At 49.7% G+C, this 26,689-nt stretch overlaps 1 protein-coding gene across 2 annotated transcripts; it reads left to right on the top strand.

The window, feature by feature from the left end:
- The first annotated feature begins 2 nt into the window (after positions 1-2).
- RAD17 (RAD17 checkpoint clamp loader component) lies at positions 3-25,643 on the top strand. 2 transcript variants are annotated; one of them, XM_071581162.1, is made up of 16 exons: positions 3-364; positions 2,978-3,265; positions 10,648-10,731; positions 11,296-11,452; positions 11,925-12,061; positions 13,612-13,664; positions 13,756-13,881; positions 13,966-14,035; positions 14,598-14,709; positions 18,303-18,497; positions 18,909-18,994; positions 19,279-19,425; positions 20,581-20,727; positions 21,447-21,567; positions 22,406-22,463; positions 23,732-25,643. In XM_071581162.1, the coding sequence occupies exons 1-16, from the start codon at positions 335-337 to the stop codon at positions 23,991-23,993; spliced, it is 2,073 nt and encodes a 690-aa protein (XP_071437263.1). In that variant the 5' UTR covers positions 3-334; the 3' UTR covers positions 23,994-25,643. The 2 variants fall into 2 exon arrangements, with proteins under 2 accessions (XP_071437263.1, XP_071437264.1); XM_071581163.1 differs by having other exon boundaries at positions 21,447-21,632; positions 23,732-23,820.
- The last annotated feature ends 1,046 nt before the right edge of the window (positions 25,644-26,689 follow it).

The raw sequence follows: 26,689 nt of genomic DNA, 5'->3' as shown, positions 1-26,689 counted from the left end.
GAGGGGAAGGACCCCGCGGGTCCCCGTGTGAGGGGACAGGCCCGGCCGGGACCGGAGAGACACCGGGAGAGAGACCGGGACGGAGACAGTGGGACCGACACCGGGACAGAGACAGAGACACCGGGATCGACACCGGGACAGACACACCGGGAGAAAGACAGGGACACCTGGAGAGAGACACCGGGATCGACACCGGGCAGGACCACCAGGACCGACAGCCGGACCGACACGGACAGAGAGACACCGGGACAGCAAGAGAGAGACCCTTGAGCACCGACAGCCCCCCGGGAGGCCCCGGTCCGGTGTGCCGGGCGGAGCGGCCCCCCGGGGCAGCATGTCCGGCGGCGCCGCGGGAGGGTCGGAGGTGGGTCCGGGCATGGAGGTCCGTCGGGCTCGGCCGCTCCTGCTCTGTTGTTTCTCACCGGGGGAAGTCGGGGTTTGGGGTCTGTGAGTGCGGGAGGGACCCCCGGGAGGGACCCCCTCGCTCGGGGCACCGCGGTGAGTGTGGGAGTTCCGCCCGGAACGGCTCCGGCGGCAGGAGCGGGTGCTGGGGGTCCGGGAGCTCGGGGGTCCCGGGTATTGGGGGGTCCCAAGTGCTGTGCCCCGTGTTCACTGGGGTCCCGGGTGCTGGGGGGCTCAGGGTGCAGTGCTTTGGGTGCCGGGGGGCTCAGGGTGCCGGGGGGCTCAGGGTGCCGGGGGCTCAGGGTGCTGGGGGGCTCAGGGTGCTGTGCCCCGGGTGCCGGGGGGCTCAGGGTGCCGGGGGGCTCAGGGTGCTGTGCTTTGGGTGCCGGGGGGCTCAGGGTGCTGTGCTTTGGGTGCCGGGGGGCTCAGGGTGCTGTGCCCCGGGTGCTGGGGGGCTCAGGGTGCCAGGGGGCTCAGGGTGCTGTGCTTTGGGTGCCGGGGGCCTCAAGGTGCTGTGCCCTGGGTGCTGGGGGGCTCAAGGTGCTGGGGGGCTCAGGGTGCTGTACCCTGGGTGCCGGGGGGCTCAGGATACTGGGGGGCTCAGGGTGCTGTGCTCTGGGTGCCGGGGGGCTCAGGATACTGGGGGGCTCAGGGTGCTGTGCTCTGGGTGCCGGGGGGCTCAGGGTGCCGGGGGGCTCAGGGTGCTGTGCCCCGGGTGCTGGGGGGCTCAGGGTGCCGGGGGGCTCAGGGTGCTGTGCTTTGGGTGCCGGGGGGCTCAGGGTGCTGTGCCTGGGGTGCCGGGGGGCTCAGGGTGCTGTGCCCCGGGTGCTGTGCCCCTGGCCCTGCTGAGCCCCAGCGTTTCCCAGAGGAGCCCCCAGGCCCCGGGACCCCCCCGGTGCTCTGAACTGCGCCAGGGCACCGATCCAGCCCCAGCCCTGTTGGGTGTTCAAAGGGCTGTGCAGAGAGACTGAACCTTTGTACAGGTTTGTCCTGCAGGGCTCAGGGCAGCAAACAAACATTTTCCAATATATTTACATAAATGTGGTCAGACAAAGGTGTTAGTCAGAAGTGCAGGAGCTGGAAACGATTAATTACAACAGTTTAAATGCAAATATGTAAATACATAAATAGATGAAATGTCAGCATGAAGCAAAGGCTGGCTCGGTGATCTTGGAGCTCTTTTCCAATCTTAGTGATTCTGAATATTGAAGCAATTCTGCTAAAACAAGCCCAGTTATTGAGCAGAGATTGATGTCCCTCACCCAGCCCAACAACCGTGGCCAAACTCTTTGGCTGGGGCTCCAGGAGTGACCCCAGGGGTGTCCCCACCCCAGGCAGGGACATGTCAGGAGACCCTGCCCTGAAATCTGCTTCAGTCACTGCATTTCTCTTCTATTTGGTATATATTTTAATACTGGAGGGAAGAGAGGGTGAGGACACAACTCTTTCCAAGCAGAACTGATCCTCCTTTGAGGGCAGACGAGCCCCACACAGCCCTCAAATCCGAACAGCCAGAAGCTCTGGTGAGCTGGGGAAGCTGCACAGTCTCACAGGTTGTAAAACGAGGATAAACAACAAATTACAACTTCGTGGCTCTGGGGGGTTCTCAGGAGTGCTTGGGGGTGTCACTTGTTTCCTCCTTTCCCCAGGGATTCCCCAGCTCTGCCACACCTTCCCCTCCCTCCCAGGATGTTGGGGATTGATGGCTCAGCTGTCCCAGCTTTGTGCAGCCCCAAAGCAGGGCGGCCCTTCTCCATTTCCCACTGGGGCTGTGCAAACAGGGCCCTGTTGGGGTTGTTTCCCCACTCCAGTGATGCTGTGAGAGAACCCAAAAACAGGACTCTGAGGCAAGTTAATGTGGGATAAGATAAAAAGGTGCATTCTTTAATGTCCAGGCTTAGGGCTTTTAGGAATACATGATGACATCTTTGTGCACACACCAACACTGGTTTCCATGGCTTTTATAATATTGCCCACTCAATCATTACACATTTCTCAGTCCAGCCCCACTCCCACCCCTGTTCGACCCCCAGGATTTGGGGCTGGGGTTGTTGAGACCCTCTGTCTTCATCAGCTCCTCCTCCTCCTCGGGCTTTTGGAGTTCTTCCAGTGTTCTTAGATTCAAGGTTGTTGGTTTATGTTTGGTCTTGTTCTGCAGACCTTTCTGATAGTCTTCAGCTTTTCTGCCTTGCAGAGAGCCTAAACAGCTAAAAGAATTTGAGCTACTAATCTGTGGGAGGGGTTAGGATATATAAACAATGAACTCAGCCTGCCAGTATTAACTTACTAAAAATCTACTTTGCTACAGCTACAAATACTTCTGAAATCTATAAAAATGAAAAATCAGAAACCCCTTCAGCATCACCAGGCAGAATGTGCTGGTACACCTGGCTCTTGGCCAGTCTGCAGTGCCTGCAGAGACAGAGAATCAACCATGTCTTGATCCAATCCCACTGTGATCACCAGCCCAGGGCACGGAGTGGGGTTGGATCAAGGGTTGTACTTGCTGATCTCACAGGTCTCTTCCAACCCAATCCATTCCATGATTAACCCCACGGTGTTGGTGTCTCTCCAGGTGACAGACTGGCTGGCACATCCCTTTGATGACTTCCTTGGAGGCCCAGCTGTTCCCCCTCGTGCTGCTCCTGTGAAGCCCCTGGGAGGCAGCTCTGGGAGAGCCCAGTGGCAGCAGCAGCAGAAGGACCCGAGTTCAGTGCCAGAAGGCAGCAAGAGCAGAGCTACCTCCAGGAAGAGAGCAAAGCCCTCAGGGGTGGATGTGCCTCCTCCTGCCAAGGCCAGGCAGAGCTGCAGCCAAGCCCAGGAGGAGCTGCCATGGGTGGAGAGACACAGACCTGCCACTCAGGTGTGGGGCTGAGTGAGTGCTGAAGGGACTGTGACACTGTGGTGATGTGCTGTGACATTGTGGGTGTGACATTGTGGGTGTGACATTGTGGGTGTGACATTGTGGGTGTGACATTGTGTGTGACATTGACATTGTGTGTGACAGTGTGTGTGACATTGTGACAGTGTGTGTGTGACAGTGTGTGTGTGACATTGTGTGTGTGACAGTGTGTGTGTGACAGTGTGTGTGTGACAGTGTGGTGATGTACTGTGACATTGTGTGTGACATTGTGTGTGTGACAGTGTGTGTGTGACAGTGTGGTGATGTACTGTGACATTGTGTGTGTGACATTGTGTGTGTGACATTGTGTGTGTGACATTGTGTGTGTGACAGGGTGTGTGTGACAGGGTGTGTGACATTGGGTGTGTGACATTGGGTGTGTGACATTGGGTGTGTGACATTGGGTGTGTGACATTGGGTGTGACAGGGTGTGTGACAGTGTGTGTGACATTGTGAGTGACAGGGTGTGTAACATTGTGACAGTGTGTGTGACAGTGTGTGTGACATTGTGAGTGACAGGGTGAGTGACAGGGTGTGTAACATTGTGACAGTGTGTGTGACAGTGTGTGTGACATTGTGAGTGACAGGGTGTGTGACAGGGTGTGTAACATTGTGACAGTGTGTGTGACAGTGTGTGTGACATTGTGAGTGACAGGGTGTGTGACAGGGTGTGTGACATTGTGACAGTGTGTGTGACAGGATGTGTGACAGGGTGTGTGACATTGTGAGTGACAGGGTGTGTGACAGGGTGTGTGACATTGTGAGTGACAGGGTGTGTGACAGGGTGTGTGACATTGTGGCAGTGTGTGTGACAGGGTGTGTGACAGGATGTGTGACATTGTGAGTGACAGGGTGTGTGACATTGTGGCAGTGTGTGTGACAGGGTGTGTGACAGGGTGTGTGACATTGTGAGTGACAGGGTGTGTGACAGGGTGTGTGACATTGTGACAGTGTGTGTGACAGTGTGTGTGACATTGTGAGTGACAGGGTGTGTGACAGGGTGTGTGACATTGTGACAGTGTGTGTGACAGTGTGTGTGACATTGTGTGTGTGTGACATTGTGTGTGTGTGACGTTGTGTGTGTGACGTTGTGTGTGTGACGTTGTGTGTGTGACGTTGTGTGTGTGACGTTGTGTGTGTGACGTTGTGTGTGTGACGTTGTGTGTGTGACAGTGTGTGTGACGTTGTGTGTGTGACAGTGTGTGTGACGTTGTGTGTGTGACAGTGTGTGTGACTGTGTGTGACGTGTGTGTGACCTGTGTGTGACCTGTGTGTGACAGTGTGTGTGACGTTGTGTGTGTGACAGTGTGTGTGACTGTGTGTGACGTGTGTGTGACCTGTGTGTGACCTGTGTGTGACATTGTGTGTGACGTTGTGTGTGTGACGTGTGTGTGACAGTGTGTGTGACGTGTGTGTGACATTGTGTGTGACGGTGTGTGTGTGACGTGTGTGTGACGTTGTGTGTGTGACAGTGTGTGTGACGTTGTGTGTGTGACGTGTGTGTGACAGTGTGTGTGACGTGTGTGTGACAGTGTGTGTGACGGTGTGTGTGTGACATTGTGTGTGACGTTGTGTGTGTGACGTGTGTGTGACAGTGTGTGTGACGTGTGTGTGACATTGTGTGTGACGGTGTGTGTGACGTTGTGTGTGTGACAGTGTGTGTGACAGTGTGTGACGTTGTGTGTGTGACAGTGTGTGTGACAGTGTGTGACGTTGTGTGTGTGACAGTGTGTGTGACAGTGTGTGACGTTGTGTGACATTGTGTGTGTGACGTTGTGTGTGTGACGTTGTGTGTGTGACAGTGTGACATTGTGTGTGACAGTGTGTGCGTGACAGTGTCTGTGACATTGTGGGTGACATTGTGTGTGTGTGACTATGTGTGACATTGTGACAGTGTGTGTGTGACATTGTATGTGACAGTGTGGGTGACATTTTATGTGACAGTGTGTGTGACATTGTGACATTGTGTGCGACTGTGTGTGTGCGACAGTGTGTGCGACAGTGTGTGCGACAGTGTGTGTGTGTGACTGTGTGTGTGACTGTGTGTGTGTGACATTGTGACATTGTGTGCGACTGTGTGTGACAGTGTGTGCGACAGTGTGTGTGTGTGACAGTGTGTGTGACAGTGTGTGCGACAGTGTGTGTGTGTGACTGTGTGTGCGACAGTGTGTGCGACAGTGTGTGTGTGTGACTGTGTGTGTGACAGTGTGTGTGACTGTGTGTGTGACATTGTGACATTGTGTGCGACTGTGTGTGACATTGTGTGTGACAGTGTGTGTGTGTGACAGTGTGTGTGACAGTGTGTGTGTGTGACAGTGTGACATTGTGTGTGACAGTGTGTGTGTGACAGTGTCTGTGACATTGTGTGTGGGTGACATTGTGTGTGTGTGACTGTGTGTGACATTGTGACAGTGTGTGTGACATTGTATGTGACAGTGTGGGTGACATTGTATGTGACAGTGTGTGTGACATTGTGACATTGTGTGCGACAGTGTGTGTGTGTGACAGTCTGTGTGTGTGACATTGTATGTGACAGTGTGTGTGACATTGTGACATTGTGTGCGACTGTGTGTGACAGTGTGTGTGACAGTGTGTGTGTGTGACAGTGTGTGTGACAGTGTGTGTGTGTGACAGTGTGTGTGTGTGACAGTGTGTGTGTGACACTATGTGTGTGACAGTGGGTGTGTGACAGTGGGTGCGTGACATTGTGCGTGACAGTGTGCGTGACAGTGTGCGTGACAGTGTGCGTGGCAGTGTGCGTGGCAGTGTGTGTGTGACATTGTGTGACACTGTGTGTGACACTGTGTGTGACAGTGTGTGTGACAGTGTGTGTGGGTGACAGTGTGTGTGGGTGACAGTGTGTGTGTGACAGTGTGTGTGTGACATTGTGTGTGTGACAGTGTGAGTGTGAAAGTGTGTGACATTGTGTGTGTGACATTGTGTGTGTGACAGTGGGTGTGTGACAGTGGGTGTGTGACACAGTGTGCGTGACAGTGTGACAGTGGGTGTGTGACAGTGGGTGTGTGACACAGTGTGCGTGACAGTGTGACAGTGTGTGTGACAGTGTATGTTTGACAGTGGGTGTGTGACACTGTGTGACATTGTGCGTGACATTGTGCGTGACTGTGTGCATGACTGTGTGCGTGACAGTGTGACATTGTGCGTGACAGTGTGCGTGGCAGTGTGACAGTGTGTGTGACAGTGTGTGTGGCAGTATGTGTGACATTGTGTGTGTGACATTGTGTGACATTGTGTGTGACATTGTGTGTGTGTGTGACAGTGTGTGTGACATTGTGACAGTGTCTGTGTGACATTGTGTGTGACAGGGTGTGTGACATTGTGTGTGTATGACATTGTGACAATGTGTGTGTGACATTGTGTGTGACATTGCGTGTGTGACAGTCTGTGTGACAGTGTGTGACGTTGCGTGCGTGACGTTGCGTGCGTGACGTTGCGTGCGTGACGTTGCGTGCGTGACGTTGCGTGCGTGACAGTGCGTGCGTGACAGTGCGTGCGTGACAGTGCGTGCGTGACAGTGTGTGCGTGACAGTGTGTGCGTGACAGTTTGTGTGTTGCAGTTTGTGCGTGACAGTGTGTGCGTGACAGTGTGTGCATGGCAGTGTGTGCGTGACAGTGTGTGCGTGACAGTGTGTGCGTGACAGTGTGTGCGTGACTGTGTGCGACAGTGTGTGCGTGACAGTGTGTGTGTGACAGTGTGCGTGACGTTGTGTGCGTGACGTTGTGTGCGTGACGTTGTGTGCGTGACGTTGTGTGCGTGACAGTGTGCGTGACAGTGTGCGTGACAGTGTGCGTGACGTTGTGTGCGTGACGTTGTGTGCGTGACGTTGTGTGCGTGACGTTGTGTGCGTGACAGTGTGTGCGTGACAGTGTGTGCGTGACAGTGTGTGCGTGACAGTGTGTGCGTGACAGTGTGTGCGACGTAGTGTGTGCGACGTAGTGTGTGCGACGTAGTGTGTGCGACGTAGTGTGTGTGACGTTGTGTGTGTGACGTAGTGTGTGACATTGTGTGTGACAGTGTGTATGACGTTGCGTGTGTGACGTTGCGTGTGTGACGTTGCGTGTGTGACGTTGCGTGTGTGACAGTGTGTGTGACAGTGTGTGTGTGTGACAGTGTGTGTGACAGTGTGTGTGTGACAGTGTGTGTGTGTGACAGTGTGTGTGTGTGTGACAGTGTGTGTGTGTGACAGTGTGTGTGACAGTGTGTGTGACAGTGTGTGTGTGACAGTGTGTGTGTGACAGTGTGTGTGTGACAGTGTGTGTGACGTTGTGTGTGTGTGACGTTGTGTGTGTGTGACGTTGTGTGTGTGACATCGTGTGTGACAGTGTGTGTGTGACAGTGTGTGTGTGACATTGTGACACTGTGTGTGTGACAGTGTGTGTGTGACAGTGTGTGTGTGACAGTGTGTGTGTGACTGTGTGTGTGTGTGACATTGTGTGTGACATTGTGTGTGACATTGTGTGTGTGACATTGTGTGACATTGTGACACTGTGTGTGTGACACTGTGTGTGTGACACTGTGTGTGTGACATTGTGTGACATTGTGACACTGTGTGTGTGACACTGTGTGTGTGACACTGTGTGACATTGTGTGTGTGACATTGTGTGTGTGACATTGTGTGACATTGTGACACTGTGTGTGTGACACTGTGTGTGTGACACTGTGTGTGTGACATTGTGTGACATTGTGACACTGTGTGTGTGACACTGTGTGTGTGACACTGTGTGACATTGTGTGTGTGACATTGTGTGTGTGACATTGTGTGTGTGACAATGTGTGTGACTGTGTGACGTTGTGTGTGTGACAGTGTGTGTGACAGTGTGTGTGACAGTGTGTGTGACAGTGTGTGTGACAGTGTGTGTGTGTGACAGTGTGTGTGACAGTGTGTGTGACAGTGTGCGTGTGTGACAGTGTGTGTGACAGTGTGTGTGACAGTGTGTGTGACAGTGTGTGTGTGTGACAGAGTGTGTGTGACAGTGTGTGTGTGTGACAGTGTGTGTGACAGTGTGTGTGACAGTGTGCGTGTGTGACAGTGTGTGTGACAGTGTGTGTGACAGTGTGTGTGTGTGACAGTGTGTGTGTGACAGTGTGTGTGTGACAGTGTGTGTGTGAAAATGTGCGTGACATTGTGTGACAGTGTGTGTGACAGTGTGACATTGTGTATGACAGTGTGTGCGTGACGTAGTGTGTGTGTGACGTAGTGTGTGTGACGTAGTGTGTGTGACGTAGTGTGTGTGACAGTGTGTGTGTGACTGTGTGTGGCGTTGCGTGTGTGACGTTGCGTGTGTGACGTTGTGTGTGTGACAGTGTATGTGACAGTGTGTGTGACATTGTGACACTGTGTGTGTGACACTGTGACTGTGTGACAATGTCACTGTGTGACAGTGTGTGGGACAGTGTGTGTGGGACAGTGTGTGTGACGTAGTGTGTGTGACGTAGTGTGTGTGACGTAGTGTGTGTGACGTAGTGTGTGTGACAGTGTGTGTGTGACTGTGTGTGGCGTTGCGTGTGTGACGTTGCGTGTGTGACGTTGTGTGTGTGACAGTGTATGTGACAGTGTGTGTGACATTGTGACACTGTGTGTGTGACACTGTGACTGTGTGACAATGTGTGTGACAGTGTGTGTGACAGTGTGTGTGACAGTGTGTGGGACAGTGTGTGTGGGACAGTGTGTGTGGGACAGTGTGTGTGGGACAGTGTGTGTGACGTTGTGTGTGTGACGTTGTGTGTGTGACAGTGTGTGTGTGACAGTGTGACAGTGTGTGTGACGTTGTGTGTGTGACGTTGTGTGTGTGACGTTGTGTGTGTGACGTTGTGTGTGTGACAGTGTGTGTGACAGTGTGACAGTGTGTGTGACGTGTGTGTGACGTTGTGTGTGACGTTGTGTGTGTGACGTTGTGTGTGTGACGTTGTGTGTGTGACAGTGTGACATTGTGTGTGTGACATTGTGTGTGTGACAGTGTGTGTGGGACAGTGTGTGTGAGTGTGTGTGACAGTGTGTGGGACAGTGTGTGTGACGTTGTGTGTGTGACGTTGTGTGTGTGACGTTGTGTGTGTGACGTGTGTGACGTTGTGTGTGTGACAGTGTGTGTGTGACAGTGTGACAGTGTGTGTGACGTTGTGTGTGTGACAGTGTGTGTGACGTTGTGTGTGTGACAATGTGTGTGTGAGTGTGACAGTGTGTGTGACGTTGTGTGTGTGACAGTGTGTGTGTGTGTGTGACAGTGTGTGTGACGTTGTGTGTGTGACAGTGTGTGTGTGACAGTGTGACATTGTGTGACAGTGTGTGTGACGTTGTGTGTGTGACAGTGTGTGTGACGTTGTGTGTGTGACACTGTGTGTGTGACAGTGTGTGTGACGTTGTGTGTGTGACAGTGTGTGTGACACTGTGTGTGACAGTGTGACAGTGTGCGTGACAGTGTGTGTGACAGTGTGACACTGTGTGACAGGGTGACACTGTGTGTGACAGTGTGACAGTGTGTGTGACACTGTGTGTGACAGTGTGTGTGACAGCGTGGCACTGTGTGTGACACTGTGACAGTGTGTGTGACAGGGTGACACTGGTGACGTGCTGTGCCCTGTCCATGTAGAATGCCTCGCAGACTGGCGGGGTCTGTGTAGAACTGGTTGGGGATGTCCTGCCCCAAGCAGAGGTGCTGTCACTGCATCCAGAGGTGAACATTTCCTCCCACGGGCTGAATGTCCTGGCACACTGCAGCGCTACACGACTTTAGTTCCTGGTTACCACTCCCAGGACACCCTGGTCTGTCACAGCAGGAAGGTGCTGCTCTGGTTGGTTCACTGTCAGCAGTGAATGAATCCAGACCTCAAGGGGCTCTTGGTCTGCAGGACACACATTTAATTCCCCCCAGGCTTCCTGAGGAAGCTCCTGGTGAGATGTTTCCTGTCCCTCTTGTAAACTTTGGACCCTGCAACTGAATTCCCACATCCACCTGCTCCAAGTACTGGGAAAGCCCAGCTGTGTGGGATTGGCAAAAGCTACAAAAACCTTTGCAGCATTACAGTAAAAACAGTAAAAGGTAACAGCAATAACAGTGAAGCAAAATGGCACCAGCAGGCAAGACTGTAGTGTTATTATTTCAGAATAATAAACAGCTCCTTATTTCCCAATGGAAATGGTGGAAAAAAGGTTGAGATTTTAATCTTCACCTGTGGCACTTTCCTCTGCAGAGCACAAATGTAACTGGAACACACACCAGCATGTCTCTTGCTCTTCCACTCAGCATATATTTTGTTCCTGAATCTCACTGTTAGAATTCCAGAGGTGAATGTAGGAATTTCACATGTTTTAACCTTGTTTCAGAATGACCTTGCTGTGCAAAAGAAGAAGGTTGAGGAAGTTGAAACCTGGTTGAAAAGGCACATATTTCAGAGGCAACCCAAGCAGGTAAACTTGCTAAATGAGCAGCTGGAGGTATCAGACCGTGCAAATGACTGGATGCATTTTAAATTCAGAGAAAAACCTCATCTGAGAGGTGATGATTGTGTGTTTTCTGCCTTGTGAGGAATCCGTTCAGAGCACATAGGAGAGCTTGTGCTTTTGCTGGGGGCCTGTGCTGGTAAGGGGTGGGCTCTGGTTTGGATCAGAGAGAGTATTTTCTGGCATCCAGTCACAAATCACAACTCTCCAGTGTGTGCTTGAAACTGCAGGTTGATTTGTGGGGCTCTTGGCAGATCTGCAGTGTCACTGAGCTGGTGTGCCAGGATGTTTTCAGTTCTCACAGAGGAAAGGCATAACCTGCCAGTCTGGCCCCACTGAGGCTGCAGGACCAGAACAGGGCCCTCAGTCCTGGCCAGGCCCTCCCTGGCTGAACCACAGAATGTGTAACGTGGGTTTCCCTGGGGAAGAGATGATCCCCAGAGGAACTGCAGCAGGTGCAGCAGGGTTCCTCTCAGGAAGCTGTCCCTGTTCCCTGAGCATATTTGGGACTCTGTTCTGCCCTCTGTGCAGGCTGGCTCTGTCCTGCTGCTGACTGGCCCTCCTGGCTGCGGGAAAACTGCCACGCTGCAAGTCCTGGCCAAAGATCTGGGCCTGCAGGTGCAGGAATGGACCAATCCACTCTCTTTAGACTTCACAAAGGAAGACTTAAGAAATATGTTTGGCCATGGTAAGTATAAAGGGGTTTTTATTTTATTTTTTTAGTGTTCCAGTTATTTTGTGGTTTTCATACCCTGTGTTTTTGCTTCTTTTGTGTCTGTCGCGTGTGAAATCAGATCCACATCTGTGTAAGTCCATTACTTAGTGCTTAATAAGAATCTTTCTGTTGCTTTAATGTGGAAAGGGATTTAGGGGATTTTTTACAGTGTTTACTCCAAAATAATTGACAATTCAGTATAGAGAGCTCTGTAATAGCCTGGATATCGTTTGAAACAATTGAATAAAAACAAAATGTCTTTGTTTGGGCCCTCACTTGAATTGTACCCTTTAAAAATTCTCTTGTGTTTGTCACATGTTTGCCAAAGGGCTTCTCTTCAGTGCTGCAGTCAGAGAACAGCATTGGGTGGGTATTAGTTCTTGTGGGTATTTTATTCTACTTTGTAAAATACAGAACACAATTTTTGATTTGTTTCCTCTTTCAGACTCCAGTTTCCATGCATTTCCAACCCAGGCCCAAGCAGCTCTCTTCCAAGATTTCCTGCTAAGAGCAAATAAGTATAACAAACTTCAGATGCTTGGGGAGTCCTCAGAAAATGATAAAAAGCTTATTCTCATTGAAGTAAGTAAAACCTCATGAGATCCTGTGTTGAAAACAACACCTCATGTTGTCATAAGGACATGCTAACGAGCTCAGCTGGTGGATTGGTGCTCTCAAAGTTATCAGCTTTCCCTGAGTTCTTCATTACTTTTGGAGTCTCTGCTGCAGTTGAGTGTCACAATCCACCAACAGATAAACTGTCAGGAATTGAAGTCTGGTTTGATTACCCACATAAGTAACAGAGTATCAGAAGTAGATCAAAAATTAAATACTGAATATTGAAATCGTTCCTGTGTTCCAGTAGCTCTCTGGAAAATATGTGTGTGTGAACAGGAAGGGTGGAAAAATCCCCACTAGTCCTGTTCCTTAAGGATACAGGAGGGTGGAGGAGACACATGAGGGTGAACACAATCAGAAATATCTGAAATTCAGCCCTCAGTCCCTGTTCTCACCAGGGAAGGCTGTTAAGGACAGAGATGTGGGCTAAGGTGTTCTGGCCATGCACAGGACAAAAATTTATTTGTACTTGCTCAGGAATGTGTTTCAAAAGCAATCTTTATGAGCCTTTTTTTTTTCTGAGAGGACTTTTAGAACTTGATAGTCAAGTTGTCTGAACACTTTCAAGACAAAAATGACAAAGATTCTAGTTGGGTAATGCAACGTGCTGCAGATTTCAGGAGTTTTGTGGGACTTGTGTTCATAAAGTCGCCTCCTTGTGCAGGTACTGTCACAGCCCATGGGGTTGTTATGCCCTCCTGCCCAGCAGAGCTGCCTGGAGTGTTTATCCCTGGGGGAATCCCTGTCTGGCAGGCTGTCTCAGGTTGGCCCAGCTTTTTTACCAACCCTGGACTGCCTCCTCCCTCCCCCCCAGAGTCTTCCCAGCAAAGGAAAAAAAAATGAAAAGAAAAGAAGTCAAAAGAAACTGAACTGAATTTAAAAGAAATAATATTTTCTAACATTTGCAACCACGTAGGCAATTTGTACACACTATATGGGACCCCACCCCCAGGGGAAAAGGGAAAAAAAGGACTGGTTAACCAGAAATAGGGAGAAACCAAACCAAACCAAACGAAACAGAGAAATCCCGGGCTAGGAAAACCAACAGCAACAGAACAGACCGTCCAGGCTTCTCCTGCTCCCCCCAGCCTTGCTGGAACCAGGAAGACTAAACTCCCTCCTATCTCCCCTCCTCCTCTGTTATGTGGAACACAGGTGTGGAATACTTTGTAATGTCCACTTCCTTAGTTACACCTAGTTACTGAGGAAGCCATGGATGAACCCCTCACACAGGCACTGTGGTCACCCAGGGCTGCTGCTTGGGAATCACAGACAGAAAGGGAACAATTCTTCCCAGGTAATTGTTTTCTCTAATGAAAGAAAGACATACTGTGCTTTGGGTTTGGGTTTTCCCCCACTCTGGCTATTTTCAGTGTTGGCTGCATTCACATTTGGTTGAAAAGAAGCTTATCAGAACTAAAAGAGTGTAGCATTGTGTTGTGCCACAACACTCAGCCCATGGGAGGGAATGTTCACATCTGAATGCAGTGACAGCAGCTCTTTGTTTTGAGCAGGACATTCCCAACCAGTTCTACAGAGACCCCTCCAGTCTGCATGGCATTCTCAGGTCAGCAGAAAATAAGTTTTTAATTATTTTCTTTAGCACTGGCAGCAAACTGGGGGTGGTTCTGACAGCACTTGCTTGTTTCTCACCTCAGAAGGTTTGTTGGAACAAGCAGGTGCCCCCTGGTATTTATCATCTCTGACAACTTTAGCAGAGACAACAACCAGAGGTTACTGTTCCCACCAGAAATTCTGGAGGAGTTGTGCATATCCACCATTAGGTAAGGCCTTTTCCCTCATTAAAAGTGGTTGAAATAAGTGAGAAGTCAGAAACTAATTAATTCTTTTTCAATGACATTCAACAGTTTCAAGCCTGTTGCACCCACAAACATGATGAAAGTTCTCAGTCGAATATCTGCAGCAGAAGCTGGGATGGTGAGTTCTCAAACCTGGGGACTTTGGTGCAGGGCTGGGACCAAAACATTCCACACTTTGATATCTGAAATATGTTAGTTTTGTTACTGTGTGTGTTTGATCTTTGATAGAGCCCCACAGCCCCCAGAAAACCCTCCCCATTCACCCCAACAGGAAACAAGGAACAAGCTGGAAGGGCGCCTTGTTTTTAAGATTAGTTTCACTTGATCCTTGATCTGAGTCTACAAAGCCACCTCTGCAAATTTACTACAGCACCTATACATATTAAACAAGTAATAGCTATAGCAGTAATTTTTGTTTTATCTAGCAGTGCCAGAAGAGGTCTTGAACTTAAACCCTGTATTATTCCTGAACTGTATTGTATCAAGTATTGTATTGAGTGACACCTTGCAAAGAGTTATGTGCCTTTTTCTCTTTAATATGGTTATGTAACAATTGATCAAAAGTTTTAAATGAGCAGCATTGCATGGTTTGAGCACATGGTGAATGCTCATGTGTCTGTGGTGTCAAATACTCCTTTTCCTGCCTTTTTAATTGTTTTGAATGTTGCATTTCCTTGTAGAACAGGGGGAAGAACCATGCCCTTGACAGAGCTGCTCTGGAGCTGCTTTGCAGGGGTTGTTCAGGTGACATAAGGAGTGCAATAAACAGCCTTCAGTTTTCCTCCAGGAGAGGTAAAAACATTTGGTTTTGTTAACTCAGTGATGTTTTGACACGTTCTGTTCAATGCTGCAGCACAGCTGGTTGCCATGCACATTTCTGGCACACTCCTGGAGCAGGAACAGACACAGGGTGTGTGGGGAGTGAGCTGAGTTGAGTTGGGCGAGTTGAGTTGGGCGAGTTGAGTTGGGCGAGTTGAGTTGGGCGAATTGAGTTGGGCGAGTTGAGTTGGGCGAGTTGAGTTGGGCGAGTTGAGTTGGGCGAGTGAGTTGAGCAAGTGAGTTGGGCGAGTTGAGTTGAGCGAGTGAGTTGGGCGAGTTGAGTTGAGCGAGTGAGTTGGGCGAGTGCGTTGGGCGAGTGCGTTGGGCGAGTTCAGTTGGGCGAGTGAGTTGGGTGGGTTGAGTTGGGCGAGTTGAGTTGAGTGAGTGAGTTGGGCAAGTTGAGTTGGGCGAGTGAGTTGGGCGAGTTGAGTTGGGCGAGTGAGTTGGACGAGTTGAGTTGGGCGAGTTGAGTTGGACGAGTTGAGTTGAGCGAGTGAGTTGGGCGAGTTGAGTTGGGCGAGTGAGTTGGGCGAGTGAGTTGGGCGAGTTGAGTTGGACGAGTTGAGTTGGACGAGTTGAGTTGGGCGAGTTGAGTTGGGCGAGTGAGTTGGGCGAGTTGAGTTGGGCGAGTTGGGCGAGTGAGTTGGGCGAGTTGAGTTGGGCGAGTGAGTTGGGCGAGTGAGTTGGGCGAGTGAGTTGGGCGAGTTGAGTTGGACGAGTTGAGTTGGGCGAGTTGGGCTAGTGAGTTGGGCGAGTTGAGTTGGGCGAGTTGAGTTGAGCGAGTGAGTTGGGCGAGTTGAGTTGGGCGAGTGAGTTGGGCGAGTTGAGTTGGGCAAGTTGAGTTGGGCGAGTTGAGTTGGGCGAGTTGAGTTGAGCGAGTGAGTTGGGCGAGTTGAGTTGGGCGAGTTGAGTTGAGGGAGTTGAGTTGGGCGAGTGAGTTGAGCGAGTGAGTTGAGCAAGTGAGTTGAGCGAGTTGAGTTGAGTGAGTGAGTTGGGCGAGTTGAGTTGAGCGAGTGAGTTGGGCGAGTTGAGTTGAGCGAGTGAGTTGGGCGAGTTGAGTTGAGCGAGTGAGTTGGGCGAGTTGAGTTGAGCGAGTGAGTTGGGCGGGTTGAGTTGGGCGAGTTGAGTTGGGCGAGTGAGTTGGGCGAGTTGAGTTGGGCGAGTTGGGCGAGTTGGGCGAGTTGAGTTGGGCGAGTTGAGTTGAGCGAGTGAGTTGGGCGAGTTGAGTTGGGCGAGTGAGTTGGGCGAGTTGAGTTGGGCGAGTTGAGTTGAGGGAGTTGAGTTGGACGAGTTGAGTTGGGCGAGTGAGTTGGGCGAGTGAGTTGGGTGAGGTGAGTTGGGTGAGTGAGTTGGGCGAGTTGAGTTGGGCGAGTGAGTTGAGCGAGTTGAGTTGGGCGAGTGAGTTGTGCCAGTGAGTTGGGCGAGTGAGTTGGGTGAGTTGAGTTGGGCAAGTTGAGTTGAGCGGGTGAGTTGGGGGAGTTGAGTTGAGGGAGCTGAGTTGGGCGAGTGAGTTGGGTGAGTTGAGTTGGGCGAGTAAGTTGGGTGAGTGAGTTGGGCGAGTGAGTTGGGTGAGTTGAGTTGGGCGAGTGAGTTGGGCGAGTTGAGTTGGGCGAGTGAGTTGGGTGAGTTGAGCGAGTTGAGTTGTGCGTGTTGGGTTGGGCGAGTTGGGTTGGGCGAGTTGGGTTGGGCGAGTTGAGTTGGGCAGGTTTAGTGAGTTGAGTTGAGTGAGGCTGAATCACTGCCTGGGGCTCAGCTGTGGCAGCTGTGCATGTGCTGACCTAATTTACAGAAATAGCCTCCTTTGTGCTACCTTTGCTATTTCTGTTTGCTACTCAAAGTTTTTATGATGCAAAGTTAATTTAAAAAGAGTTATTTTCATTGCCTGGTTCCTGCATTTCTTACACTGCTTATTTAAGGTAAGCATTTTGAGAGTCAGTCGTTGTTAGGAAACTGATGTGTGTGAGTTAGATGTTTGCAAGCCATGCTCTGGCATGTGTGGTGTGTTCTCAGAGCTGTGAAATGGTGCCAGCATTTGTATTCAACCTGGAAACAGGGCAGTGGGCTCACAGGTGTCTCCTGCTGTAGGTGGCAGAGGTAGCAGTGACCTTGTTCTTTCACACATTTCCTTCTCCCAACCACTTTGCAAATGGAAAATGTGCTCATGGAATGCAAGATGAAATGTATTTTCAAGTCCCTTTTGTAAGGAGTGTTGTACTCTGAGTTTTAGAGTATATTGAAATTAACTGAGCAGTGTTTGTTAAATTACATGGAACAGAGAGTAAAGTTTGTACATTTAACTTGCACACATGCACAGTCAATTATGCTGCAGGTATAACAAGTGTGGATTATTCTGTGTTAGCAGAAATGATAAATTCCCCTTAGAATGATGATAGTCCCATTAATATTAAGTAATAGTTAATAGGTTGGTGCTACCTAAGAAAAGCTTGCTATATCTCACTACTGCACACTAAGGAGCTTACACAGCCTCCAAAAAATATAAATAGTCTTAAAATAACCAGTTTGTGTAATTTGTAATAAATTACCTTGGAAATGTAAGACCATGAGGATTAGAACTTGGGAGAAATCAAAGGCATGTGGCTCCTTGTGTGTGAAATACTGAAGGCACAATGCACAGAACACTGTTCTTATATTGTCTCTGACACTGAGAGGTTTTTCAGCAGAGTATTTTTAGTTGTCCAGGGGTTTGTTGGGTGATTGATTGACAGCCAGTGATCTCTGCAAGTATGGGAGACTCCTCACCTCCTGCTGACCTCCTGAGCATGCAGAGTTCATCCTCATGTACATACAATTTAATTCCTCATGTAAAATGTCAACACAATTAATATATTCACTTTGTACCGCTGTTAATGTGTAAAACAGATCCTTGGTATTTGTGGGAGGAAAGAAAAACAAATACTTGAAGGATAATTTCTCTCAGCTCACTCAGCACCATTCACCAGCCCTAAATCAAATTGTGGGTGATAGTTTCCAAGTTTATTAAGTTAGAGTAGAATAAGGGGTTTATTTCTTGAATCTCAAAACATTGTGTAGGTTGTAAAACATAAGTAGGCCATTGGAAGAATCATGTAAATTAAAGATATTCTTTGCCATCTTATATTTCAGAAAGGGAATTGTACAGATAAAGCAAATATAAGACAATTAATAAGTGAACAAGATGTAACTGAAATATACTTTACATGTATCTGTACTTATGCTTTGTGAAGGTGAAATTCTAATAAAAGCCAAGTGGGGAACATCAGAACTAGAAGAAAGGAGCATGAATGCTTTTCTTAAAAGACAGTTCTATATTATTCAAAAGAAGTACTTGGTACCTCAACTGTGACTTCAGGGGCAGAAGTGGAATGGAGCTGATGAATGGTGCTAGTTTAGGTGTCTGAGTTGTCTTCCCAATAAATGAGTTTTCTCTTATGCTCATTTTTATATAACCTTTTCTGTTCTTTTTCTTATTACTATTTCATCATATAGGGCATTAGCAGTACTGATAGAACAGAAACTTCTGCAGATTCATGCACTATATCTTGATTTTATTTATGTTTAATTGATAGGCTGCCCACTGGAGAAGGGGTTTTGGTCAAGGAAGAAAAGGAGCTCTACAATGAAATGTGAGGAAGGAGCAGTATCTAAAGTACAAAAGAAAAGTAAACATGATACCTCAGAAGAGCATGAGATACAAGCCATTGGTGGGAAAGATGCATCCATTTTTCTCTTCCATGCCCTGGGGAAAATAATTTATTGCAAAAGTAAGAAAACTTTGACTTATCCTCCCTTTCAATGGGCAAAGCACGTCAGCTGCTGACACTGGATTTGCTGAAGAAAGGCTTGGGGTGGCCTCTGATGGGGATGTTTGGTCAATAATTATGATATAAAATCAGCCAGACTGGGATCCCTGATTGGTACTAATTCACAATATTTGTTCCAAATGCCACTGTGGGAGGTAGTGAGGTGAGGGAATATGAAAATAATCAGATTTTGTTACATGGAACGTAATGGAACCAATTGTGCGTCGATGACTCTGTAACACTGACTACAGAGTGCCTGTGTCAGGATCTTTCTGGGGGCTGAAAATGTTGAAGTTTAGGTGCTGGTAGAACTGACAGCTGCTGACAACATTTCTCATGCCAGAAGACTAAAGATTGTGAAACCCTTTGTAGGAGAGCCAGTGTCAGAGGCAGAGTCCCCTCAGCTTCCTGCCCACCTGTCCGAGTTCCATCGGGACACGCTGCTCATCCAGCCTGAGGTACTTCTGCAGTGACTCTGTGGGTTCAGTGGGTTGGAAACACCTGAGCAAACCCCCAGTCACAGTGTTTGGTCTCAGTGTGTGTATTCAGCCCACATTACACAATAATTCATCTCAGGGTAGCACCTCCCCCTGCCCTGGGGCAAACCAGCTCCCTGTTGTGTCTGAGCATCCCTGCACAGGCCTCGTGTCCCAGCCCCCTGACCATCCACACACATCACAGCTTCTGTAGGCTGCTTTTCCTAACCCACCTGTGAAACCTGCACTCTGCTTCTTCCTGACAGGATGTTGTGGAAAAGTCACATATGTCAGGAGCTATGTTTAATTTATACCTCCACCAGAACTATGTGGACTTCTTTTCTGATATAGACGATGTGGTGAGAGCCAGTGAATACCTGAGTGCTGCTGATGTCCTTTGCAGTAATTGGAGTGTAAGTGTCACCTCTCCATGGGCCCACAGTTGTTTTAAATACTTGGGGCTTCTGGACTCCTCACTGTGTTTATGAATGTTTGCTGCACACTGTGTGGGTTGCAATTGTTCATGAATGCTGAAATGCTTTGGCTGCAGGAGAGATGCAGGTCCAACCTGCTTCTGTCAGGATTTTATTATTGTGGGTAATAGTGTTTGTAGAGTATTCTATGAGGTATTTTTAAGCAGACCATACTCATGCTGAAAATGTGTGAGTGTCTGTGCTGGTTTAAAGGTAAACCAGCAGGAGAAATAAACCCAACCCAAAAGAGATTGTAAGTCAGAGTTACAATTTAATAACAATATTACAATAAATGCAATGGCACAAAGAGAAATTGGGTTTAACCCCCAAACCCCAGCAGTGTAACCCAGCCCCCTGGGGCACAAACACAGTGGGGTTTGGTGGCCCCTGTGCTGAGCCCCCGCGTGGTTCCACCGAGTCCAAAGGAAAAGGAGGGGACAAACCTGTTGCTGCAGATGATGGCACAGTCTGGTGGAGAGTGGTGGGCTCCTCCTGTCCAGGGTCTGCTCCTCCTCTGGATCCCATGAGTGGTTCCCCAAGTTCCCAGACCCCCAGATTCTCTCCCCTCAGGTTTGGGTGGGAGCCCCCAGTGCCTCCCCCAGGGCAGGGAGTTCCACACTGGGGGATCTGACTCTGGGAGTCAGGGGGGATTTTGGAATTGTTGCTGGCCCTTGAGCAGAGCTGAGCCCTCAGGTGGGTGTGGAGGTGCCAAGGAGTCCCTGGAGAGCAGTTCTCCCAGCTCCTCTGCCAGGCTTCTTTCCCAGCCAGCTCCCAGCCTGAGGGCTCAGCTGTGCCCTGGGCAGCTGCTGCCAATGGGCCATTGGGAACAGTTCCTGGGCAATGGCCCAGAGGGTTTAGAATACACAGCTTTGGTCACACCCACACAGGGACAAACTGGTCCCACCTGCTGAACTGGGACCGTGTCCTTTGCCCTGAAGGAATTGAACCAGCTCCTTTGTTCAGCTGCATTGAGTAAAATCTCCACAGTAATCCAAACTGTAAAGTTCTGGACATGTCGTGTCACTGCACTCAGTGAGTGTGTTCCAGGTCAGATGGGGCTCCTTCAGTTCACATCATGTCCATGTTCTCTCTCAGACTCGTCCTGTGATGGAGAACTACAGTGCCTCTGTGGCTACCCGGGGGGTGATCCATTCCAACACCTCCAGGGCCTTTGCCCACCAGCAGGGAGGGATGGGATTCCGACCCCTGCATAAACCCCAGTGGTTTTTTATCCATAAAAAGGTAAATGCTTGATTTTTATTCTTTTTTTCCTCTTAAGGTATGACTATTGAGTAGTCTAGATGAGATTTGCTCACAGTGCTAAACTTACTAAATATCCTATTTTGATATAATCTGCTTACAAAAATCACTTGCTTGAAGAGCAATTTGTGTCACTCCTTTAATGTAAAAACAGATTGGAGGCCTATGACAAAGCATGGTTGCTGCTGGGAGAGTCTCAGTCCTGAATTAATGGAGGCACAATCAGCATTCACATAGTAAAAAGTATTCCTAGAACTGAGTTTCAGCTTTCACACAGCTTAAAGCACACTGAGCTGTTGTGTAAGTTTAACAGATTGCTGCTGTTACAGTCTGTGTGTTTGTCAGAAGTAGCTTGTTCGGGATATCCCAAAGGTCTTGGCATTTTTTTAACATTTGAACTAATGCTTTTCTTGATGTATCAGGCAAAAAGTATTGGCCTGGATGGGCAGGGAGTTCTGTAATCAAAGTAGATGTTCTGGAAATGTTAATACCCAACAAAAAGCACAGTTGAAGAGTTTTACCACTTTTCTGATGGGTGTATGTTCACTCTAACTCCTTATCCTTTCTCTGGTCTCATTTCTGAGTACCTTGTGTGTAGGAAGGAGGGAAGTCTGTGTTCTGCGGTACAGAATAGGTACAATAACCATATTCTACCAGGTTTTTTTACCTGTGTTTCTTCTCTCCCTCCCCAACTCCTACAGTATCAGGAAAATTGCCTTGCTGCCAAGTCTCTGTTTTCAAGCTTCTGTTTGCCACCCGAGTGCCTGCAGACAGAGCTGCTGCCTCACCTCGCTATGTTGGCAAACCCCATGAGAAACCAGGGTAAGATGGGCACAACTCCTGCCTTGGGCTCTTTATTGTCCACTGGAGACATGCTGAAAAACCTGGTAAGCCAGAGTGTCCATACTGTCTGTGCTTTTGCCTCAGTAACCAAACAACTCTTATGGTAAGTGCAGGTGTGTGATCCCCAAGGTGCTTCTGGTAACAGCCAAAGCTAAAGCTGTTCTGGCAGGATTACCAAACTTTACTAATTGTTGCTCTCCAGGCTTAAGGGCCGCTTTTACATCTGCTGGAGGATTTGATAGAAAGAGTTTTGGAAGTTCAGTAGGCAAAATTAACTAGATCTTCATTGCTTACTGATACCTTTCCAGTAATGTCAACAGACTTAAAAGGCTTTAAAAAGCCTTTTTCAGACAAACAAATTCAAGTTTGCAATGCACAAAAAAATGTAAAATCTGAGGCAATCCAACAGCAGACAGTTCATGGAGAAAAGTTTGCTTTGAGTGGTACATAATTTAAAAATTACTGTTTAGACAGCTGGGTCTTGTGCTGTGTTAATTGTTTCTAATAAAGAGCTTCGTGCCCTCACTAAGGCCTTGTCATCAGGATGAGTTAATTTTGTGGCTGTGGAATAATAACTCTGCATCATAAATAGGCAGTGGATTAATGTCAGGGGATTTTGGGGTCTTGTGTGTGGCAGTCTGTCAATATTGTGGTAAACTGTAACAGTTTGGGGGAAAAGCTACACATGTACATGTGCAGTGTTTTGGTATCTAAAATATTTCACATACATGCAGGAGTACTTGACTAACACGTGAATTGTTTGTTTTGCAGTAGTTTAATTGTGTGTTCATTATCACTGGTGGTTCTTTGTTCTTAGCTCAGATCGCCTTTATCCAAGATGTGGGGAGGCTGCCACTGAAAAGACATTTTGGGAGGTAAGATGAACTTCTCTCTATACTTAAATTGAGACTTTATTAATAATTCCTTTATTATATTAAAGGGGAAAATGCTTTTGTAGAGAACTCTTTTATCACAAGTCTGTGATTTACTGAAATCCTGCTTTTAATCCTTGTTTAACTTTCTTTTCTATGGTATCAAACATGAGCTCTCTCCTGGACACTATTTCTCCAGTGCATGATCCAAACAAAGTAATTCCTTTACTATCCAAACCATTTATGTGAGAATAAAAGTGGATTGATGCAAAGAGCTCAGTGCATCTTGCCTGTTTGCTGTGACACAAAGCAATGATCCGGAAGTTGGGTCCAACATTCTGTGTTCATCTGCACGTTGGAGGTGCAAGAAAGTACAACAGGGAGTTGTTCCAACCTCCTTTGAAGCAGTTGTATCCCAAAATACTTTAATGAGTTTCTTTATTTAATAATGTGCCCCCCTTGCAGGTTGTGTGGGGCTCATGGGGGGATGTGGCAGGAGATGTTGTGACTCTCCTGAGCCCTCTGAATCACAGACAATCACTTCCAGTAGTGCAACCTCAGCTGGGGCTCTGTAGCTGTGGTACCTCTGAAATGTAAGGGCTCTAATTGGGCTGTTTCTGGTGAGGAATCCAGATCACAGCTGGAATGGGGCAAACTGTCATCTCCTACCAGGACAGGGTTAGTTCAGGCATCTCACAAGGCATCTCCTGCTTTCACTGCTGTTGCTGCCGAGTTCAGCCATGGCTTTCCAAGCTGTATTTCCAAGAACCACCCTCCTCCCTGACAACTGTATAAAAAGCCATTTTAGGTGCTAGTCAGGGAGGAAGGAGAGTGTTCCTAAGGGGTGTATTTCTTAGTAATCTCCCTCACCTGAGCGACAGTGTCACTTCCCAAATTAATTGTAACTTCCTTGTGCCATTCAGTTTCTGTTAATGCACTGCACCTTTGGGTGCTGATGAGAGTTTGCATTAGTAATTTGGGGTCACAAAGTCTGATCTGAGGGGTAACTTCCTGCTGGAAAGGCTTTTCCATGTGTCCAGTGTGCTGGAAGGGGAGTACAGAGCAATGCAGGTGTTTCCTTCCTTCATGAACGCTAATTGAAACTAATTTGATTTGTGTTACTAAGCAGCCCTTGACATCACCCAGCGCTTTGCAGCTGTTTCCGGGGAAGTCGGGTGTCACCTGAGGACAGTCAGTCCTCCCTGTCCCCGCTCCCACGGAGGGCAGGTGTGTGTCCCTGGTCATGCCGACCTGCCCTGCTGCCTCCACAGGTTGAAGCTGGAAGCGCTCAGTGACCAGGATCCCGGGATCCCAGCGCTGCTCCAAGGGGACGGGGATGGGGATGGAGCGGAGCCACCGGGGAGCAGTGGCACAGGTGACAGTGACCCCAGCGACCCCGAGGGCCCCCTGCTGCCCTTCAGCCAGGGCAGTGGCAGTGGCAGTGACCTGGCTGGCAGCCAGTCCCAGCCCGTGGCAGCACAGGCCATCCTGCAGGAGGAGGAGCTGGCAATAGAGGAGTTCGACAGTGACTGAGCCCAGCGCCCACCTGGGCCCTGCCCGACCGAGGTGCTGAGAGGGCCTTGGCCAGGAGAGCGTGGGGTGCCCCAAAGGGCTGCCCAGGCCACGAGCAGGGCCGGCAGCCAGGCCAGGACTGCTGGGGGAGCGTCCTCAGAGCTGGGATCAGTGTGCTCAGCACCCTCAGCTCTGATCAGTGTGCTTAGGTGTGCTCAGCACCCTCAGCTCTGATCCATGTGCTCAGCACCCTCAGCTCTGATCAGTGTGCTCAGGTGTGCTCAGCACCCTCAGCTCTGATCCATGTGCTCAGCACCCTCAGCTCTGATCAGTGTGCTCAGGTGTGCTCAGCACCCTCAGCTCTGATCCATGTGCTCAGCACCCTCAGCTCTGATCAGTGTGCTCAGGTGTGCTCAGCATCCTCAGCTCTGATCAGTGTGCTCAGGTGTGCTCAGCATCCTCAGCTCTGATCAGTGTGCTCAGGTGTGCTCAGCATCCTCAGCTCTGATCAGTGTGCTCAGGTGTGCTCAACATCCTCAGCTCTGATCAGTGTGCTCAGGTGTGCTCAGCATCCTCAGCTCTGATCAGTGTGCTCGGCATCCTCAGCTCTGATCAGTGTGCTCAGCATCCTCAGCTCTGATCAGTGTGCTCAGCACCCTCAGCTCTGATCAGTGTGCTCAGGTGTGCTCAGCATCCTCAGCTCTGATCAGTGTGCTTAGGTGTGCTCAGCATCCTCAGCTCTGATCAGTGTGCTCAGGTGTGCTCAGCATCCTCAGCTCTGATCAGTGTGCTCAGCACCCTCAGCTCTGATCAGTGTGCTCAGCATCCTCAGCTCTGATCAGTGTGCTCAGGTGTGCTCAGCACCCTCAGCTCTGATCAGCACCCTCACAGCTCTGCTCAGCACCCTCCTCACTGTGCAGGACCAGCCCTGAGCAGAACACTGAGCACAACCTCCTTCCTGCCTCTCCTGAGCCATGACACCCTCTATGAAGAGAGAGCAATGAATGACTGAAGTCAGTGTGGAAGAGACTGTAGGTCAGCACTGTCGGTGTTATTTTTATTTTTACATGTTTTAGTTTACTTTGCATTTGTTCAGTGTGTTTCCTGAGTACATGTGCCATAATTGTCAGCATTTGTACCTTCAGAAGAACCTGCTGTTTGGAAGTTTGGCCCTTCATGAAAGAAGAGGCTGAAATGCACACATAGAAAGCTTTTTTGTGCCATTCTGATGCTGTAAAGAAAAATCCAGCTGTATCAATACTGTTTAGTACTCTGCCTCAGATTTTTATGTCTTTATAAGTTAAAGTTTATATGTTGTACCATAGATTATTTTGGATTCCTTGCTGAAAGATATTTTAACTTATGAAGGGGATAAATGCAACAATCAAGCAGAAGTTGTATTCTGTAGGAAGTTAAAAGTTTGTAATGTGCAGTTTTTCTCCCTAAGTTGCACTTGTGCTGGGGCAAAGACTGACTTTGTGTTGGGTCACTGACATATGGTGCAGTGCTGGGGTTGGTGATGGCACAGGGGTGAGGGAAAAACGTGTCACCAAGTGCCTTAGACTGGGTGCTGCATGTTTGCATTTCTGTATTGCTCCCAGAGTTCAGCAAGAGAAAACCTGTGCTTGTCCACCCAGGCCTTGGGGATATGCTAATAAAGGGTCTGGATTTGTCCTCTCTCAAGGGACTGGTGTAGTGTTTCCATCCACTGCTGTTCAGTTTCAAAGAGGGAAGCTTCCCTCCTAGTTCTGACAAACTGTTACAGCTCCTGACAGCACAGCCCAGATGAGTTTGGTTGTTGATGCCCATCAGTCCTTCCCCTCCTCTCCGGGAAGCTTTGCAAGGGCTGTTCCTGGGGTGCCTCCAGGGCAAGTGACAGGCACAGAATGTGCCCTCACCTGGCAAATGACACCTGCAGAAGCACAGGGAGTGTCAGCATGAGCTGCAGGTCATGGTGGTGATGTGGAACCTGCCTCGTGTGGAGACACAGACACACAGAGCAGGGATTGCTCTCCTTGAAGCAACACGGGCAGGGCTGGAGGGCCCGGGGGGGCAGAGGGCAGTGCCCAGGGGAGGCAGAGGGCAGGGCTGGAGGGCCCGGGGGGGGCAGAGGGAAGGGCTGGAGGGCCCAGGGGGGGCAGAGGGCAGTGCCCAGGTGGTCAGACAACCTGAGCAGCTGTGGCGGCCCCTGGGCAGCGCCGTGGCTGTGCTGGAGCCACCCCGGGGTCTGTCCCACTGTGGCTGTGGCGGGTTTGGCACAAACATGGGGTGGGTGATCTGCTGCTGTCGGTAGTCTCTGTACCCCTGGGAATCACCCTGGCATGGCCTGTACTGTCCCTGTGTCCCTGTTCCCTCCCCTGTCCCGTCTCTGTCCCATTCCCGTCTCCCTGTCCCTGTGTCCCTGTCCTGTCCCATCCCTGTCCCTCTTCCTGTGTCATTCCCATGTCCCTGTCCTGCTCCTGTGTCTCTGTCTCCATCTCTGTCCCTGTCCCATTCCCATGTCCCTGCCCCTGTCCCTGCGTTGCTGTCCCCATCCCCGTCCCTGTGCCGCTGTCCCTGTCCCCATCCCTGTCCCTATCCTGTCCCCATCCCCGTCCCTGTGCCCCTGTCCCTATCCTGTCCCTGTCCCTGTTCCCGCCTCCATGGGGACAGGAAGTGCCTCGCGACTCTACGGGGCGGGGCCAGGCGGCTCGGCGGGCGCTGATTGGTCGCTGCCG

Source organism: Pithys albifrons, chromosome Z (genome assembly GCF_047495875.1).
Source record: "Pithys albifrons albifrons isolate INPA30051 chromosome Z, PitAlb_v1, whole genome shotgun sequence".
NCBI lineage: Eukaryota > Metazoa > Chordata > Aves > Passeriformes > Thamnophilidae > Pithys > Pithys albifrons.
This window is presented reverse-complemented; position numbering and strand designations above follow the sequence as displayed.

What these genes read in the sequence shown, in the direction of transcription:
- RAD17 (XM_071581162.1), top strand. Translation starts at nt 335, where the DNA reads ATGTCCGGCGGCGCCGCGGGAGGGTCGGAG. An exon ending in AGTCTGCATGGCATTCTCAG is followed by an intron (nt 13,665 to 13,755) that starts GTCAGCAGAAAA and finishes TTCTCACCTCAG; the next exon opens with AAGGTTTGTTGGAACAAGCA. An exon ending in TTGTGCATATCCACCATTAG is followed by an intron (nt 13,882 to 13,965) that starts GTAAGGCCTTTT and finishes GACATTCAACAG; the next exon opens with TTTCAAGCCTGTTGCACCCA.